This window comes from Salarias fasciatus, chromosome 19 (genome assembly GCF_902148845.1).
Source record: "Salarias fasciatus chromosome 19, fSalaFa1.1, whole genome shotgun sequence".
NCBI classification, from domain to species: domain Eukaryota; kingdom Metazoa; phylum Chordata; class Actinopteri; order Blenniiformes; family Blenniidae; genus Salarias; species Salarias fasciatus.
The window spans coordinates 24265683-24284856 of record NC_043763.1 but is presented as its reverse complement, the minus strand read 5'-3'; the positions used below and the strand labels follow the sequence as shown (position 1 = coordinate 24284856).

General features: G+C 46.5%; 1 protein-coding gene across 2 annotated transcripts in view; it reads left to right on the top strand.

Annotated features, from left to right (window-relative positions):
• LOC115406830 (protein jagged-2-like) overlaps positions 1-19174 on the top strand; it is a 53799-nt gene that overhangs the window by 18778 nt on the left and 15847 nt on the right. Inside the window, exons 4-10 of one of the 2 annotated variants that reach the window (XM_030117065.1) lie at positions 7290-7544; positions 8901-8961; positions 15582-15712; positions 16130-16249; positions 16374-16487; positions 17134-17247; positions 18643-18756. In XM_030117065.1, the coding sequence (XP_029972925.1) occupies positions 7290-7544; positions 8901-8961; positions 15582-15712; positions 16130-16249; positions 16374-16487; positions 17134-17247; positions 18643-18756 (909 nt within the window). The remainder of the gene's footprint in view (positions 1-7289; positions 7545-8900; positions 8962-15581; positions 15713-16129; positions 16250-16373; positions 16488-17133; positions 17248-18642; positions 18757-19174) is intronic. The other variant, XM_030117066.1, reaches the window with a different exon arrangement.

The following is a 19174-nucleotide window of genomic DNA, read 5'->3' as shown; positions in this document are numbered from 1 at the left end:
AAGAGTTTTTCCTGTTTCTTCATAGATTCTCTGGGGTTTCAGTGTTCTTTAGTCAGATTAGCGAGACAGTAAACGACAGTGAAGTCCGAGCTGAGAGATCCGTGAGGAACCTCTGAGAACGCCTCCGTTGAAGAACCTGGTTTTTGGAAACACTTTATTTTATGTTGGGACAGTTGACGTTTAGAATGGGCTCGTGTTGAGATCTGAGATACTCTTCTTTAATATTTGAATATTGTAAAGTCATCAGAAAGGTTACATTTCTTGAAAAAGTCATTTTCAAACAACAAACTGGACTAAAAAAATGACTTTAACTCCCGTTCTAAAACATCTGAGACACTTTGAGGCCTTTTCATATATTAATTTTTTAATAGTAGGGGGAAACCACAGTAGGTATCTGAACAACAGCCACACTTACTGAGGGAGAACATGCAAACTTCTGGTTTTGCTTAATACCCTGTGAGATAGAGTCAGTTAGTCTGAACCTAACGACTCGCTGTATCGTGTATTTATCGTTATCGTGACAGCAGCGTGCACAGAGGCAGACTGAACTGTGATAAATCTCCTTTATATTTACTGTTCTGCAGCTTCACAGAGGAAGAATGTTTGGAAAGTGTGAAAAACTGGGGAAAAAAAAATGTGTTGACAGCCTTAATAGTCGAGTGTCTGGCAGCAGGAGAGGAGTCAGAATCACAAGTGAAAACTGCGCCGAGAGAAGGAGCACTGTTCTCAGAACGAAACATTTCCATCGTCCACATAAGTGTCGTCTCCGCCTGACGGTGATTCTCAGCCTGCTCGTCTGTTCACCTGACGCCAAGCAGGACTCGTCTCAGAGCAAGGCATGCTGGGTAAAGCCGCCCTTTGACCTCTCGGCGTTGACCCGTGTTTGTAGCAGTTTTACAACCCGGCGGCGGCGGCGGCGGCTCTTGTTTCATTGCTTGTTAACCACCAATAAAGGCCTGAAGCTTCTGATCTAACTTTCCTTTTCACATAAAAGCTCCAGATTTCTTCCTCTCTAATATTAATGAAGGCGTTCAGACGATATGTCATCGTTACACCGAACATTTAAGCTTCGGAGCAGATTCAAGACGAGCTGTAAAACGGCTTCAAACGGCTGTGGCGTTCGCTCGGCGGCGGCGCTGGACGGGAGTCTCTGTCTGGAGGCCGGCGGTCGACCCGCCGCGCCTTTCAAGCTTCTTGTAAAGTTTATTTCGGTGCAGCGTCGCGCAAATAAACTGTCTGAGTTTCTGTCACTTTCCCCGCGCGCAGAGCGTTAACGGCCCCTCGTAAAGCGTGCACACTCGCTCCCGGTGGTCCGTGCACGCTCCCGGTGGTCCGTGCACGCTCCCGGCGGTCCGCCGCCGCCGGTCGCTGCGGAACCGGCCGGTTTGGCGGGCGGTGAGCGGGTGTCGGCGTGGAGGAAGCCGGGTCGGAGCTGCAGAGACGTCTGACTGCCGCTCTGCTCTGTCCGTCCATCACCGGACAGAAAACCGGCGGGAGGAAGTGAGACTGCAGCCGTCTGCTGGTCGGTGTGACCGGCCGTCTCTCTCTCCAGTTCCCAGCTCTCCTCTATATTCAGCCGATGAGCGCATCGCCTTGTTAGGACCATTAATTGCCGACCGCGGCCTTCGCCCCTCGGCCCCCGCCCTCCTTCCTCTCATGTGTCTCCTGATTAGCATCCCAGCAGCTGTGCGGCTCCCGCTCGCCGCTCCGCTGCCCTCATAGCAAAGACAATATTGTTGAATGTTTGTTGAATTGAAAAAAATCCCAGCAAGACTTTTTTTATAATGAGTTTTGAATAAGAGAGAGAGAAAGCAGAGTCACCTGCAGGATGAACAGGAGAGTCCTTTCAGCAGAACTCAGTGTTCCTCTGATTTATTCCTCCTGAAAGACTCGTCCGCCGTGTTCCGTCTTGCAGACTTGGACCGAGTCTCGGTCGAGTCGTGAATCTGTCAGTGAGTCTCTCAGCAACCGGGCCTCCCGTTAAAAAGAGACCTCCACCATCCCGCTGGTTTTTATTCGCGGTGGAGAAGCTAACAGTGAAGACGTGAAGACGTGACCAGCCAGAGAGCTTTCTAACTTTCTCGTCTCACCACCGAGGCGTCGCTCTGGGATTCCCTCCAGCTTCAGGACCGGGTTTGGAAAGGCGTCACGGAGCAGGCAGGAACCTGTCCGCCTGTCAGACGCACGGCGAGCACGGCGATCGTTACCCACCCTGTGATCTAATTAGAGAGTGAGAGTCCTCGTCTGTCCAGGTGTGCGAGGCAGAAATGAGTCGAGTCCTCTGATTTTCTGCCAGCACTGGTTTTTCTTCCACCGCGTTCCGTCCAGAAACGGTGCGGAAGATGGTGTGTTTTGAAGAGAAAGCGCAGATTTTAAACATGACTTCAAACATGCTCCTCGCTCTGGCATTCTGAACTGAGAAGCTGTGACTTTGATAAAAGTTTAAACTTTCCGTCACTCAGCCGAACCAAACAATCTGATGTCACTTTTAGTCTGATGGTTTTTCAGTCATGTCTTTCTTTAGAATTAAAAGAACAATCATTCTGGATTGTTCTGCCATCGTACTGTGTTCTGCAGACTGATGGCTCTGCCTGTATGAAGTTCAGTCGGCACTTTTCATGTTTTTATCAGCTGATTGATTTCTGCTTCTTGTTGACATTAGTTCATAAATCTGCTTCTTTCAGGAAGAGTTTACTTCCAGATTATAGAGCATCTTCCTCCACTAACTGTAATAAATAACTATAAATCGCTCATATGTAGTTAAATTATATGAATAATAAATAATTAAAGAAACACCTAGTGACTGAATTAGATTATGTGTGGCAGTTTGCACCGTTCTACATTTTTCATTAAAAACCATTAAAAGACATGCGACTGAAGTGCTGCGGACATGTTGATCATCATGTACTGTATTTCACTTTAACACATCCTCCTAACGGAAATCTTTCTTGGAGTTTCATACTAACCCTTCTAAGCCTGCTGCAGAGCTGAGATTACGTATTTCTAACTGTTCACTGTTTCACCTCTGAGTGGAGAAGATTCTGCTCTAACATCTCGGTGTAAATGACTCTACGACTATCAGGGAGCGTTTCCGGCCTTCAGTCCTTTAATGCCAATAGTTTGTTGGTGCAGAAAGTTTCTCTCTGACGGGATGATTTATGAGCCGTTTTCACACTGCGTACAGTATTGGAAAAGTAAAGTAGCTGCCTGCTCGTAAAATCATGATCACCGTTCTCAGGAGAAATGACGTGATTTGCGTCTTTACCGGTGGGAAATGGGAGTGATCCGCTCTCTGGCACCGATTAAAAGATTTATGATAAACTTTTGGCAATCACAGGACTGTTTTTCAAAGCTGATGAAATGCTTTTTGGGTTTTTTTTTTTTTTTTTCTTGTGCCTTGTAATTTCCATGTAGCTGCATTCATTCTCCACCGAGCAGGTCAAAACAAATCCCCGGAGACGGGCGAGAGGGCGCGCTGGCCATTCATGCTCTCTTGCACTTTCGAGGAGTCTGTGTTCGATTCCGGCTGCGGAGGAAAACACTGTTTACCAGATTACCTCTGCTGAGTCACCTCAGAGGAACATCCTGGTTCTGCAGACGTTTCCAGATGTTCTCCTTCACTGAACTCACCCCTCCGTTCCACCTGCTTGGCAAAAACAAGCGATAATGTGGAAAGTTTTGGTTGTAGACATCAGGGTGGCGGCCTGCGATTCACCGCCACTGCGCTAGCAGCTACAGTAACGTTAGCAGCTACAGTGAAAAACATCGTCCTCTGTCTATCCACTGAGCATGTGCAGTAGCAGTGCTTCAGAAAAGTTGCGTTTCCACAGAGTTGAAGATGGGGCCTTTCCATACAGTTCCACCATGCGAGTCGCTCCTTTCCTCTCTCACTGTTGTCACTAAACGAACCGTCCGAGCACAGTGAGAGTTTTCGATTATCGCCTGAAAATGTTGTGTAAACATGAAAGTGTTTCCTTTTGTACCTTGAGAGCGGTTGCAGAGCTGCTGTCTCTCTCCCTGTCCTGCTAGCTGCTCGCTTCAGCGTTAGCGTGTGCGCCATCGTTAGCAGGAGCATTTCAAAGTTGACCTCGTCCCGCTGGAATCTTCCTGTTAGCGTTTGAAGCGGTGGGAGCTGCTGGCTTTCTGTTCTGCTCTGTTCTCCATCTGCACTGCTTTGTGTGTCAAACTGGGCCTAAAAACTCGTGTTTGTGAGGAGCGTCTAAAAAAAATGAATCTTGTGAGACGTCAAACTGCCACGGTGTCTGTTCGTCGGGTGAGGTCAAAGGTCAGCAGCAGCAGCAGCAGCAGCAGTGGAGCCGATTGGAGCTTGTTCCATGTGTTCTGATGACTGGAAGCGTGGAATATTCTGCGTGGAAGCGCAGACCAGCTTGTTGCTGTTGACACGATCAGCTGCTGGGATCTGAAGCCCCTCGTTGTTTATATAAGCCACTGTGAAATGCCCCCCCTCCACCACCGCCACCCCCCTTCTCCTGCTCTCCCTGGTAACAACGGCCTCTCTTAGCGAGTTTCAGCGCGCTCGCCATTGGTCTATATTTTTATATCTAATTGCTGGAGATGAGCAGCAGTGAGTGAGTGTTTCAGGTGGTGGGTGTGGGACTGAAATCTGTGGCAGTGTGTTAACTCACACTGAGACGCAGTGAATCAGGACACCGGCTAAATGGACTCTTTGTGTCTTTCTTTTATTTTCCCAACTGTGTCAAGTTACACACAGTTATGCTAACGCTAATAAAATGTTACAGCTAACGTTGACTGAAAATAAAACCTGAAGACCAACTCGATCAAACAGAATCTTTGGACTATTTAACCTGGGAATGTTACCAGTGAAGCGTACTCATCCAAATGTAACCGCTTCCAAGTACTTTTGTTTTTTAATTTTGCTTTCAGAATAAATCAATATTTGAATATTATATATTGTTTCAGGTCAAGGCACTGCAAAAGACAATATTTTTTAATAAATTAAAAAAAAAAAAAACCATAGTCATGAATATGGCACCCTAACAACCCACAATAATGAGTGAGATGAACCGAGAATCATGGGAGATTCATGACATCATTCAAAATGGCCGCCCCCGTGAATCTCTGATAAATCACTTTTCTCCTCAGTTATTTACCTGAGATTTAGACACTACTTGTTTAATATGTTCACTTCCTTCAATTTCCGATAAACAGCTTGATCTTCCCAAAATAACGTACAACACAACTTGTGTGTTTTCATGTGAACTCTATTTATTTATGGTGTTTTTGGAATATATTTCCTCAGTTTCACTCCGTTAGCATATCACTCTGGTTTAGTGTATCGAATTGAAGTTTTATAGGGAAATAGTAGCTTCATCAGTCAAGGCCAGCCATCCCATGTTTTTTACCAGTGTGTTCCAGTGCAGCTCTCTACTGTATATATGTATAAATATATATTTGCAGACGTACTGTAGTGCAACAGAACAGGAGAACTGTATTGCTGTGAGAAAGAGTATACAGCTATCAAAGTACAAGGTTAAAAAGGGAGCTATAAATAAAACAAATATACATAATGTGCCAAAACTAGCTAATATGGCTAATGCTAAATGCAAAAAATTATTCCCAGAATTATCACATGGACATATTTTACGTGTACGTTTCCTTTCCTTGTATGTGAATAAAATTCAGAATAATATATGCAGTAGCAGCAGCAGTAGTAGTAATAGCAGTAGCAGTAGCAGTAATAGCAGTAGCAGTAACAGACCCTGGTGGGTCACGCTGCCTCGGTTCCTTGAGAACAGGCTGAGGGGTCTTTCCGATGTCGCCCTTCCTCGCCTGTTCCCCGTCTCTTATTATTTCCGGCCTGGCTCCGATGGAGTCGGGCCTGGATATCCTGCGAGGAGGTGGAGGGGGGCGAACAGCATTTCACCAAGCAGGAAAAGTGAAAAAGCGTTTGGTTATCAAGCCCTTGCAGACCTGGCTGCCATGTTTGTGTCTGTTTTCACGCTCACTTGATTTTCCCATTCTTTCCTGCTCACTCCTATTACTGTTTTGTTTAGTTTTTTTTTTTCCTTCTTCCTTCTTGCACATTCTTGGCCCGACGTTTGAGCAGAGGTTACACCTTTCCTCTGATCTGAGTGAACAACAGACATTCTTCGAAGCCTCCTGGATTGTTTAGTCGCAGAAAACAGCAGGTTGAACCTGGAGGGTTTAAAAACTGACTCCAGTCGATGAGTCCGACACGCCAAACCACCACGTCAGCTTCTGCAAACCTTCATGAAAAGTGGTCACAGTCCTCTTCTGAGGAGGTTTCCTGCAGTAACCATCCCTCTTAATAAACAGTGTGTCTGTTATTAGATGGAGTCTCCTTCAATCTCATCATTTCCTCAGCCGATGGGTTCGACTCTCGACTCACTCGGCTTTGTTTAATTGCTGCATTTGACACTTCTGATTATAGATTTGATCTCAGAACTGAAGAGACCTCATTAAAACACCGTTTATTACTGGGATTTTGTGCTCAGAGAGTATAATAAAATGAAAAACTGTAATAAATGGAGCATTTTTTTCTTTTTAGAAACGAAAAGAAAGGTTTGGAGAATGTTTGAGAAATGTGTTTTTTTATTAACAGAAAAAAGTTTTTCTATTCCAAGTAACTTATTGATGTACCTGCAATAATATCACTGCCTTCTTTCATCTAAAACAACTGAATTTAATCAGATGTACAACTCTTATTATTGTTTTTTTAACGATATTACTAATTCAGCAAGTGGTTTGGCGTTCCGCAGGGATCTGTGCTTGGCTCCCATTATATTCATTTTTCATATTTTTGTAGACTTTATTCTGAAGATCAAATGAATCAAACTATTAATATCTTCACTCACAAGGTAAACGGTTAAACTTGGGATTGATTGATTTATTGATTGGAGGTGTGTCTGTGCTGATTGATTACCTGGAAGCATCCTGTCAGTCACATTCAGTTGGGATTCAAACCAACCTGAAAAGTTTCTGTCCCCCCCCCCCCATGTTGATTCATTTGTTTATATGGAATGTCTTGGCAGTTGTGACTCAGGTCCTGGTTTAAATGACTCTTCTTGGTTGGTCGATTGATTCTCATCTCCTCCTGTTCAGGAGTTTTTAGGAAAGACAGTAAATCCCAAGTTGCTCCAGAATTTGCAGACGACACCAGACTTTATGAAAGTGGTTTAATTTATTAATGTGAGGAGCTTCTTCTGGGTTCTTGGACCGGATGATCAACAGATTCACTCCCTGATCTGAAAATGTAATATTTCTTGGTCTCTGTCTCTTGTCTCCAGACGAGGAGCTTCTAATCGAACGCAGCATCTACAAAGGGACGAGTTACCCCGGCGAGGACAAGCAGACAGTGGAGTACAAGAGCCTCAGCGCCAACATGGAGTACACCATCCGAGTGCGCTGCGACGACCACTACTACGGCAGCAAGTGCAACAAGGTGTGCCGACCCCGAGACGACTACTTCGGTCACTACGTGTGTGACCAGCAGGGGAACTGGGAGTGTATGGAGGGCTGGACGGGAACGGACTGCAAGACGGGTGAGTAGCAGGGAATCAGACACACATGAAGGAGATCTGTGATTTATTACTTCAATATTCAGCTGATTTCACCATGAAACCATGAAGTTTTAGTCTCTTTTCTTCAGTTACTTGGTATTAAAATGGTAATAGATACACCAGAAAGGTGACCTGTGATAAAGATAAAGATCTTATGGATATGAAAGATCAGAGTTCATTTGAGGTCTTGTGATTCTAAAGTAACACTCTCTGGTCAGAAATATTTTGATTATGAGCTTAAAACTCCAAAATAACAGAATTTTTTTTCCCATGCAATTTAAATTGCAATTAATCGTGATTAAAGAATTAATCCTAACGACCGTAGAACACATACATTTTGTTTCCTAAAATGAAGATACTAAAAACACATGGAAACAAGTGAAGTACTGGTTCAATAATTCAGTGTGTCGTTGACGGATTTGCCATATTTTCTGATCACATAGTTTAATAAACATTTCAAAGGTTCCTCATCTTAGCTGCATTTTAAAGAAATTGGACAGTTTGCTAACTTCCTACAGTCACTTTTCTTCCTCACGACTCAATGAAACAGTCACACATCATCAGCATATCAGGGATTCAGTTATTGTAGGCCTGCTGCATGAGCAGATGGTTTAATAGCTTCCTGGATTGAATAAAGGACGAATCAGTTCATTTAATTAATCAGGTTAAGTTGTCAAGGTTATTCATGCGCTTTAATCTGAGACAGATTATCGTACGTCCTGCTTTTTTCTGGATTCAGTAACCCTTTGGAAAAAGTCAGAACGTACGCTGATTTATGTGTTTGTTGGATTATTTGATTAATCATTAAACTGAAAATTAATATTATCCAGCAAACACATAAATCATCATACACCTGATGTTGATCTCCATCAGGTTCCTCCTGATCCAGAACTCATCAAAACACCTGAAGCTGAATCTCTCACCCCCCATTTCCAGGAAGACCCTGCTGTATATCCACATTCGCTCAGCTTGATTTTGGCTCTTTGAAGGTCGTCAGAAATAGGCTTCCAGGAATAAACATGCAGGTCTGAACTCTGCAAGGTCTCGTGGACGCGGTCTTCTCAGTTTTGGCTTCCTGGCTGCCGCTTTCGGAAGTTCACGGAAGTTCATGTCAAGTGTCAGTTTGCGAGAATCCGAGGAATGTTTGGAAACTCCTGTCGTCGCTGACGGCACCTTCAAGCCCCCCCAGACGCTGCTGTGGCGTCCGTTTGAAACCACAACAACAACAGAGAAGAGGGGAAATGAGGATTTAATGAATTAAAGCAGAGTGACCCCACTGGGACCGTGTTTTTCGTGGACAGGTTCAAACTTTCTTTCTCTTCTTTGTCTTTTCCAAAGCGATCTGCAAGCAAGGCTGCAGCCCTCTGCATGGGACCTGCAACGTGCCCGGCGAATGCAAGTAAGTGTGTGTTTTTGTTTTGCACACAGAGCTTTTGTTCACCTGACAGCGTCTCCGTGTAAAATATGATCCTGTTTGGATGAATAGCGGAGCCCCCCCCTCCCTCCACCCCCACCCTCCGATAAAAGAGCTTAATGAGGAGAACAGTGGTGACACAACGGAGTGATGAGGGGGGTTTTGTTGATAACATACCACACAGTCTAACTAACACCCCTGCCCCCCCCCCCCGTCCGTCCCAGTCCTGTGAAGTAGTGCCCCCCCTCCGCCTCCCCCCACCTGCCCTCCATCCCCTCCACCTCCATCCCTCAGCTCCACTCTGATCCGGAGGCCATTGTTCTGCTTCCTGTGCTAAAGCTCGCCCGCACATAAAGACAGAAACACACCGAGGGGGTCCAGCCGGGGAGGGGGGGCTGTTTTTTTTTTTTTTTTCAATGCATGTTTCTTCCTTTACATGCACCACCTCCCCCCCACCCCCCACCCTCCAGTGCTGTGTGCAGCCCACATCACCTCCTCCCGGCCCGGACCTTGTTATGGCTGGAACTCGCTGGTCGGGAAGTCCAGATTCCTCCTAACGAGCTGCAGACAACAGGCGGCGGGGTGTCGGGGGGGGGGGAATCCACCTCCGCTGACACCTCCAAATAGACGCTAACATAGTCCGAGAGGCGATCCATCCACACCGATAAATCACGGGCGACACATTAAAGCCGGTCAGGCTGACTGATGCGTTTGATACTCCAACCAATGAAAAGACCTGCGGAAGAAGGCATGAGGACGAATTCCAGTCTGACAACAAGCAGCGTGATGCTTCAGGCCTCGCATAACGTCTGTCTCACATCAACAGCCAGCATCTGTACGGTGGTTAGCACGCTCACCTCACAGCGAGGCGATCTCTGGTTCAAGTTCCTGTTGAGTTCAAATGATACTGGATGAAATGTTGGCTTTTACAAAATGTACTCAGATGAATCAAGGAGAAAAACTGCTGGGTTTTTTTTTTTTAAGGTTTTTTGGCTTTTTTCACCAAGTCTGGATCACTGACTTCTGAAAAGAAGGAAATAGTAGTTAGAAACATTCAAGGGCCAAGACAGACCAAGACTTTAAGAAGCAGAGGCCAAGTCAAGACCAAGACCCGACCAAGTCCAGAGTCTGACAAGACCAAGACAAGCCTAAGACTTTAAGGGGTCAAGACTGAGTTGAGACCAAGGCCAGAGCTTCCCAAGACCAAGACTACACCAAGACTTTAAGGGGTTAAGACCAAATCTAGACTGAGACCAGAGCATCCCTAGTCCATGTCAAGTCCAAGACTTTAAGGGGTCAAGATCAACTCAAGACCATGACCAGACCATTCCAAACCAAGAATTTCAGTGCTCAATACCTAGTCTAGACAAAGACCAGAGAATCCTAAAACCAAGACCAAACCAAGACTCTAAGGACCGAGACCAAGTAAACTCCAGGACTTTGAGATGTGAGGCCAGCCTGGAGACCACCTCTGCTTTGGAGTTCTGCAACACTAATCTCTAGTTCGATCCCGGACTTTAACGGTCCTTCACAGCAGTATTTTGAAGCGTCTGTAAAGTTTAATTTGGGCAGTTTGAAGAAATTTGGCTCCATACGAATCTGAAGTGGAATCCGAGCTTTCAGAAGAAATACTGCACACAGAGAGACGCAGATGGTGCGAAGTATGAAGAAACTGGCAGCAGAGGAGAGGACAGGAGGGAGGCGAGTCTTCTTTACTGTGGCAGGTTTGATTTAGTTTAGATCCCATAAAAGAAAAAGAAAAAAGAAAAGAAATGAGGCTGGCATTTCTCATTGAAAATGGCCAGAGGATTGGAAGAGAGGGGAACACCCTGGAATGTGCCTCGACATGTGATGAGGAGCTTCATCGCAATCAGGAACTCACGCAGAAAGAGGAGGAAAAAAAGAGAGAGAGAGTGAGAGGGAATGGGAAGTTTGCTCTTGATTAGTGGAAAAACACAGGCCGGGTTGGGTTTATTTGTTTATTTTGTGATTTCTCTTTAGCACGGCGAGCTAACTGTGAGTCATAAAAACTCATCAATCGGTGTGGATTTCTGTAGCTGTGGTTGCATAAATCTGCCTGAACTGACAGTTTATTTAATGACTGTGTCACTGTGAGCATTATCTGAAGCTGGAGTTCCTGCTGCTGATACGGAACCTGCTTTAACAGGATTTATGGAGGAATTGTTTTGTTTTGGGGCAGAAATACGGAAATAACCACAATCTAACATCCATATTATAGAGGATCTTCCTCCCACTAACATCCAGATTATAGGGCGTCTTCCTCCTCTAACATCCAGATCCAGGAGCATGTTAATCCAGTGACTGACGCAATGAAGAAAGGTGTAACTAAAATTCACTTAGCTGTTTATTTAGATATTTCAGTCACACTTACAGTAATTTTAGTACGTTTAAAAGAAGTGACTGGTTCCTGGTCAGTTAAGGTACTGATGGTGGAAGAACCTCAGTTCAGAAGAATTTCCAGCTACATCAGTTTGCTCAGTTTTCACAGACCTCTATATAAAATTAATGATATCACCAAGGAAAAAACAAGTTGTAATAATCCCAAATATACTCTAGGTGAAGGGGTAGTAATAGTAATGGTAGTAATAATAGTAATTTACTCTAGAAGGGGAAACAACAAACAAACTGTCATGCAGTTTGGAGGAAAACGGGAATAAACCTGAGACTGAGGGGGTGAGTGTCGACGAGAAGAAAGGAGGGAAAAAAGCTCACTGGCAGAGGGAAACTAAAAATGTGTGTTTGGTGTCTTGTTTCTTACACACAGCGCATTCACAACCTACGCTCCCTCATGTGACACTACTAAACATGTAGCTAGGCAACAGCAGGCTAAGTCCGTCCGCTGGATCCGGGCGCGAGACCGGCCTGTAAATAAATCAGCGTTCCCAAAACACAAACACACACTAACTGCTCCTCCACACACACACACACACACACACACACACACACACACACACACCTACCCCGGGCCGCCGTGCCATCCGCTGGGTGTGGTCTGTCTGAGGGGCTCCAGCGGGGGCGGGGGTTGTGGTGGGATATTTTCGGCTCCGGCCGGTCCCCTCCGGCCCCATCCATTGATGGGACGGCGGCGGCGGCGGCAGCCCGGTGACGGGGCTTGTGGGTAATGCCACCGTTGGCCTGTGGCCGCTCTCCCACTCTGCAGCCAGACAGGCTGTCCACTGCACTGACAGTGTGCAGGGCACCGACCGCCGACCGCTGCACCACAGGGCCGGACTGCACCACAGACTGTAGTAAACAGAGGCCTACGCACACACACACACACACACACACACACACACACACACACACACACACACACACGCATGCATAAGGCTCCCTTTTGTGGTCATTTGCAGTTGCATTATAGGTTTTGAATTCAGCAGGAAACAAAACTTTTGTTGCATGATTACAACAAATCAGCCTTTAAACGGCGTCGTTCTGACGGTCGCTGTCTGAGGCCTCGTGGACACGACGGCATTTCAAGTGAAAATGCTGCCACAAAAAAGCATTTCGCGTTTGCACGGCAACATTTTGAACGTGACGTCCGTTCACGTGGAAGCGTCAGAAACAGGGAAAACGGTGGAGTTTGCCCACCAGGCCACTGGGTGGCGCTGTTGGTTGTTCTATATTGGCACTGAGGCCCCGTTTTCAGGTGAAAGCGGGAAACTTTGGTTGCGTCCCGGGGTTCATTTGCACCACGTTGGTGCTTGGAGCCACTGGAAACGCAACTTTTTGAAAATGCTCCGACTCTGTCTCCATGGAAATGAGGGAAGATGCAACTTTTGTGAAATGCTGCTGCTAAATGCACTCCATGGTGGTAAACAATAGTTCTGCACATGGTCAGTAGATGGACAGGAAGACGGAGGTTTTCGTCCTGAGCATCATGACTCCCAGTCCACATTCTCCTGGTCCTGGTCCTGGTCCTGGTCCTGGTCCTGGTCCCGGTCCACATTCTCCTGGACTTGGTAGGTTTTGAGTCTGTGTTGGAGTGTGTTGTTTCGTTACAAAATCAACCAACAGCACCAACTCATGGCCCAACAGGCTAGCTACAATTTTTTCATCGTTCCTGCCGTTTCCATGGTAACATACATCTTTTTCAAAAAGTTTTCTTGTAAATGCGATTCTTTTCTAAAAGAAAACCCGATGCTTTTTTCACTTGAAAAGTCGTGGTCTGAATGGGTCCTAATATTGATTCTTTTTTTTTTTTGTCATACTAGCATTTGGCTAAAAGCACAACATTCTTAGATACACAAACACAGTTTGGTATGACTCTCCTGCATCATGGGAATTATTTGTAGAAGAAAAAAAATCTAAATTCTAACACTGGCAGTTGATTAAGCACCTTTATATATATGTATTGAAAAGGGTTTAATGAGAGTCAGTGGACCTGGCTGGACTCTGCTGTCGATGTGTGTGTGAGGTTTTTTTCAGTCACATGTATACATGGAGCGTTTCCTAAAAAGGACGGGTGGTTGGAGCATGTGTGTGGCTGTCCTCAGCGTACCCAGCGCACGGCGGCACGCTACCGCTCCCGCTCCCACTCAACGGTATATCACCGCCACTCGGTCGGCGTCCATTTTGAAGTGTTTGTGAGCGATCATCGGAGGAGGAGGGGGGGTGGAGCTGCTGCTGCTGCTGGTGGCAGAGCGAGGTGGGCCGCTCCCAAAAATAGCCCCCCGACGGAGAAATGACAGGACAGGTGGGGCAAGGTTACCGCTGGCCTTGGAATAACAGAGTGCTGCCATAAACCAACAGATTAGCTAACCCTGCGCCGGCCCCCCCTTCCAGACGACTAACCCTCGTTCCACAAACCCGACGCTCATTCCAAGGTTGACCTCAGCGGAGCGGGAGGAGGGCGGAGACGCCACACCAAACACAAGTGTGAAGAAAAGCCACAGCAACACAACAAGCCCACATTCTGTTGACGTTTCAGCTGCTTTACGTCCGATCGGCGCAAACGCTTCTCGACGTTCAGCCGACTGGTGATCACTACCGAGCATACAAGCAACAAATTAACCTGATGATGATGATTCTAAGCAGTGTAAGCTAGATTATACCCATGTAAACCAGAATAAACCAGCACACCACAACACGAACCACCATACATTTTTGTACTAGTATAGACCAGTTTAAACCAGTCTAAACCAGCATAGACCAGTGTAACCCAGATTAGACCAGTCTCAACCAATGGAGACCGGTGTAAACCAGTCTAAACCAGTCTAAACCAGCAGAGACAAGCAAGAAAATGATGCTGGTGTTTCATGACCAGGTGACGGAGGTTAAAGTTGTTAAATGACTGGAAGAAAGACAGAAGAAAAAGTTTGAACTCCGATCAAAATAACAAATGATGTTGCTGTCTGCAGGCTTTGACACTATTTTTGACTTTGACTTTCACTCCTGATTCCTAAATAATATGAATCAGGAGTGAATCGCGACATATAGAAGAATTGAGAATATAGAAGAATGAGGAGTTTGGACCTGGAGTCAAACATCTCTACTTCTTTATCACATGAACAAGATGTGAACTGTGATAGAAGATAGATTTGTGTGTGTGCATAAGCTGCATGAAGGGAGCCATGCGTGCAACATAAACCACACACACACACAAACACACACACACACACACACACACACACACACCCCGCAGGAATGTCCCTTGACGCTGTGTGTCCTAAGATTAGGAGCTGCAGCAGCGAGCGTGTCGCTCACCTTTATGAAGACATTTTGTCCCACGAATTACTGCAGTGACAACCCTGACGAGAACCTCACCCCCCGACACCCCCACCCCACCCCACCCCACCCCACCCTCCGCAGAACAGCTGAAACTCCTGAAACTTTGCATCTTCTTCACCAGAGGGACGTTTAACGGTGCTCCTCTGTGTTTCGACACCTTGTAAAAGAATTAAAGAGGGTTTTAGGTATTTTTGTTTTGTTGTTATCGCCGCATCCCCCTCCCCCTCCCCCTCCCCTCCGGTCGGGCGCTTGATGTTCCCTCAGGCCGGAGCTACACAGGAGAACACGTTCCCTCTGTGCTTGTGAAATAAGAGGCTGGGATGTTGCCGAGGAAGACGCTCCGCCACCGTTTGCACTCGCTGAACTCGCTTCTCTCTCTCAACTCGTTCCCTCAGTAACAAAGTGTTGAGACGCGACTCGGCGCTTCGGCCTTCAAACCTGATTTTTCCTCAGTTTGAGGATTCAGAGTGACAGTGGGAAGTATCAAATCAGCTGATTGGAGTGTTATTCACACTAAAGCTGGTGAAGTTAAACACTTTTCTGCCAGAAAAACTAGAGTTACACCGAGGTGCACTGTGGTTCCGTGAATATATATATAATTCCACTATTGAATATTGGAGACGGGGTCGGATTAAATCAGTTTTTATTATTCTTTCAGCTTTTTAGATATGTTGAATTAGATTTGTATTATGTGTGTGTATATATCAGTGTGTATTTCTACATAGTTGTGTGTACAGATTATTTGTTTTGTTTACGTTTATTTTCAAAAAGTCTAGTTGTACATACTTTTCTAGTTTGACCAGAGGTGTGTGTGTATGTGTGTGTGTGTGTGTGTGTGTGTGTGTGTGTTGCAGGTGTAACTACGGCTGGCAGGGCCCGCTGTGTGACGCCTGCCTGCCGTACCCGGGCTGCGTTCACGGCACCTGCAACGAGCCGTGGCTGTGCGAATGTGAGAAGAACTGGGGAGGCCTGCTGTGTGACAAAGGTCAGATGCTCCTCATTTCCACAGGTCCTTCGAGGAACGCTGCTGCTTCCACCCCAGCTTGTGTTGATTGGACCACACCTGATATGTGTGTCATCTAAGGACTAGAAAATAAAACCCAAACCTTCAGAACCAGAATGTGGAGTCAGGGTCCAGTGCATGGTAACAGCTGAGAAACGACAGCTGCTGGAAATATGCAGTGTTCGACCTATAGTTGGGTCTTTTTGGGCAGGAAGTCAAATAGTGTGACGTTTGTATTTGAGTCGTAGAGCTGCTGAATGGCGAGATGATAAAGCGTTTAAAACATTTTGTCATATCGATGCATCGATACCAGAACCGGATTGGTACCCATCCTTTAAAGAACCGGTGTCGGTGCCTCCCGAGTTGATAGCGTTCACATTAGCATCCTTCACTGTGCAGATCTGAACTACTGTGGAACCAACCGGCCCTGCAAGAACGGAGGCACCTGTATGAACACTGAGCCAGACGAGTACAACTGCGCCTGTCCCGACGGTTACTCTGGCAAGAACTGCGAAATCGGTGAGCCTGAAAATCAATCGAAACAAAGAAAATAGAAGTTTGGATTCTGAGCCTCTCCGGGGAGAAATCCCTGTGATAAGAGAAGAGTCACATTTGAGTGTGACGACTTGTTGTTTCCTCACAGCCGAACACGCCTGTGTGTCCAACCCCTGTGCGAACGGAGGAACGTGCCACGAGGTGCCGGCCGGGTTCGAGTGCCACTGTCCGGCCGGCTGGTCCGGGCCCACATGCGCTCAAGGTGAGAACCGGAAACCCACAGCTGCGTTAGCTTCAGCTGTGTTCAGTTCTGCTGAAGTGGGCCCACTGATAGTGTTAGCATTGACAGAAACCGTCGTCTCCATGACAACCAACTCTGTTACCATTACACTAAACTCCTGTTTAATCTCAAAACTAACTCAACAGCATGATATGTTTTCTAGATTTTGTTCAGAAAAACTAACATCCAGATTAAACTGATTTAACGTCAGCCAACACCTGGATTGTAGATTATTGTTTCAGTTACTTTCGGCTGACCGACACCATATTTTTAGGAAGTTAGCTAACTAATAAATGTCTAACTTTGAGTGATTTCACCACAGTGCTCGTTAGCTCCACAAGGCAGCTGTTCAATGCCGTTTTCTTGACCCACCTGTCATTTCTACCTGTAAAACATTTTAAAGGTAGAAATTCAAAATAAATCGGTTTTGTAATATTTCATAAGGAAATCTAGCTTTTGCTAGCTCTTCTTCATGTTCAGAAAAAAAAAAAAGACCTCTGAGAAGCTGATTGATGGGAGTTTCTCAGCTGGAGACGTTCGACACCAGAGTAAAATGTCATGAATTTATCTGTTATGTGTTTGTATGTCTGTTATGCTGTGTTTAACATGAGTCTGGCTTGTGTTTCAGACACAGACGAATGTGCCTCCAGTCCGTGCGCTCAGGGCGGGACCTGCATCGACATGGAGAACGGCTTCGAATGCCTCTGCCCGCCCCAGTGGACCGGAAAGACCTGCCAGATAGGTACAAGACCCCGAGTTCTGATCCGTCGAATGCTCCTGTCGGACGGAGCCGTTGTGTTTGGTGCTAAAAGCATGTTGGGTGGTTCTTTGCCGGTTTGTGAACACCGTGTGTCCGAATTTATTCCAAGAATCCCGTTTGCCTGCAGAGTTACAGCATTTCTGATTGTCCTTTTACTCAGCCGTATCGTTCGACCAGCAGCAGACTCAAACCTGTGTGTTTGTGTGCGTGCACGTCGGTATCCTCTGCAACTCGAGCCAGGTGACTTGAGTAAAGCTAAAAATAGCCTTCGGCCTGGCAACTGGCAGCCCTGGGACCAAATATACCCCGCTGAGGGGTTATCTTTGGCTCCAGACTGGGCGTAACGGGCGAGTATGTACGCTACGGCGAGGCGACGCCTCGGCCCTTCAGCTCCGGCCAGGAAACACGCTGTAACCTGTAAACATGTGCCGGGAAGCCACCAAAACCGCGAAGGCTTGTGTTACGGACCCCATTCTTCTCGGAGAGCGTCCCCCTTTCAGGGAGCGGGGTGGTACCTGTGGGAGAGTCCGGGAGGGGGCCCGGCGGCGGCGGCGGCGGGGGGAGGGCTGGCTTTTGGGAAAGGGCTCCGGGTGTTGGGTTTCAGGAGGCCAACAGGTGCCGCTCACCTCCTGGGAGTAGTATTAATGCACTGTGTTGGTTTATAGTGGGCGAGGCGGCGTGGCGGGTGCGGCGAGCGCCGCCTCTGAAACTGACCACTTGGAATGCTCCAGGTCGGCCTTCAGGGAATGCAATAGAGAGACATTAACCCTGAAGAGGGGGGGTGAGGACAGAGCGGTAAGGCTGGGGGTGGGGCAGTGGAAGGAATCAAACGCCTTCAGGCATGAACTTCACACTGTAAACGTTCTGGCAGTTTTACGTGTTTGAAAACGAAGCCGAGCGCCCGGGATCGTTAACGCCGCCTGGCTAAACGGCGCACGGTAATGTAACTGAATCCACTCACTCCAACAGGAAACTGCTTACACAGTGATTCCTGCGGATTAAGGCGTATCAATATTACACACTTCAATGCATTTCTTCAATTATCATGTTCTACCAGTGGTTGTTTATTCACGAGAAAGAATAATGAGGAAATGGGAGCATTTATTCTGAAGTTCCTTTGGGTTGGATGGTGCAATCCTGTTTCCAGGGTTGGATCCGGGAACTCTTTAAGGAGAATTCAACACTGCAGAGAAACTCCCAACACTTCTCTTGCCTGATTGTCGCCCTGCACTGAAAACAGTGTTGAAATCTTTGAAAGACGGATGTGACCTTTGCCCTCCGTCGGTGTGGGCCGGTGACAGGATGCTGCGCTTGGTGACGGGGCTTCTGAGGCGGGTCTGAGCTCTCACTCTGTGTCTCTGGTCTCCATTTTTGCAGACGTTAATGAGTGTGCGGGGAAGCCTTGCCTCAATGCTTACTCTTGCAAAAACTTGATTGGTGGATATCACTGTGCCTGCTTTCGTGGATGGGTGGGCCAGAACTGTGACGTCAGTCAGTATCAACCCAGCTAAATCATGTAGTCTCCGCAATCTGTCCACTTCCTGCTGCTGCACGGAGAGCTACAACCTCAACGCCTTCGCTAGCTAGCCTCTTTCCTAAAATGATTTGATACCACGTCTCATTGGTCTTTTCCATATTTTAGCTAACTACATATCCACTCTTGAAAAGATAATGACCTTGTTAGCAATTAGCAACCTTAGCTTTTGCGAAACATTGATGTGCCAGTGTCAGTGAATTCGAACTGTTGTTTTTACCACAATACACACTTATTAGACGCTATCTCATAATATTTTGATACAACTTAGCACAACAGGAGTTTGTTAGCATGCTAATGCTAAAGTCCCATCGCTCAAAGTTTTATCTGGATTTTAGAAAAATAAATACTTTAATGCTAAAATTAGCATCATGA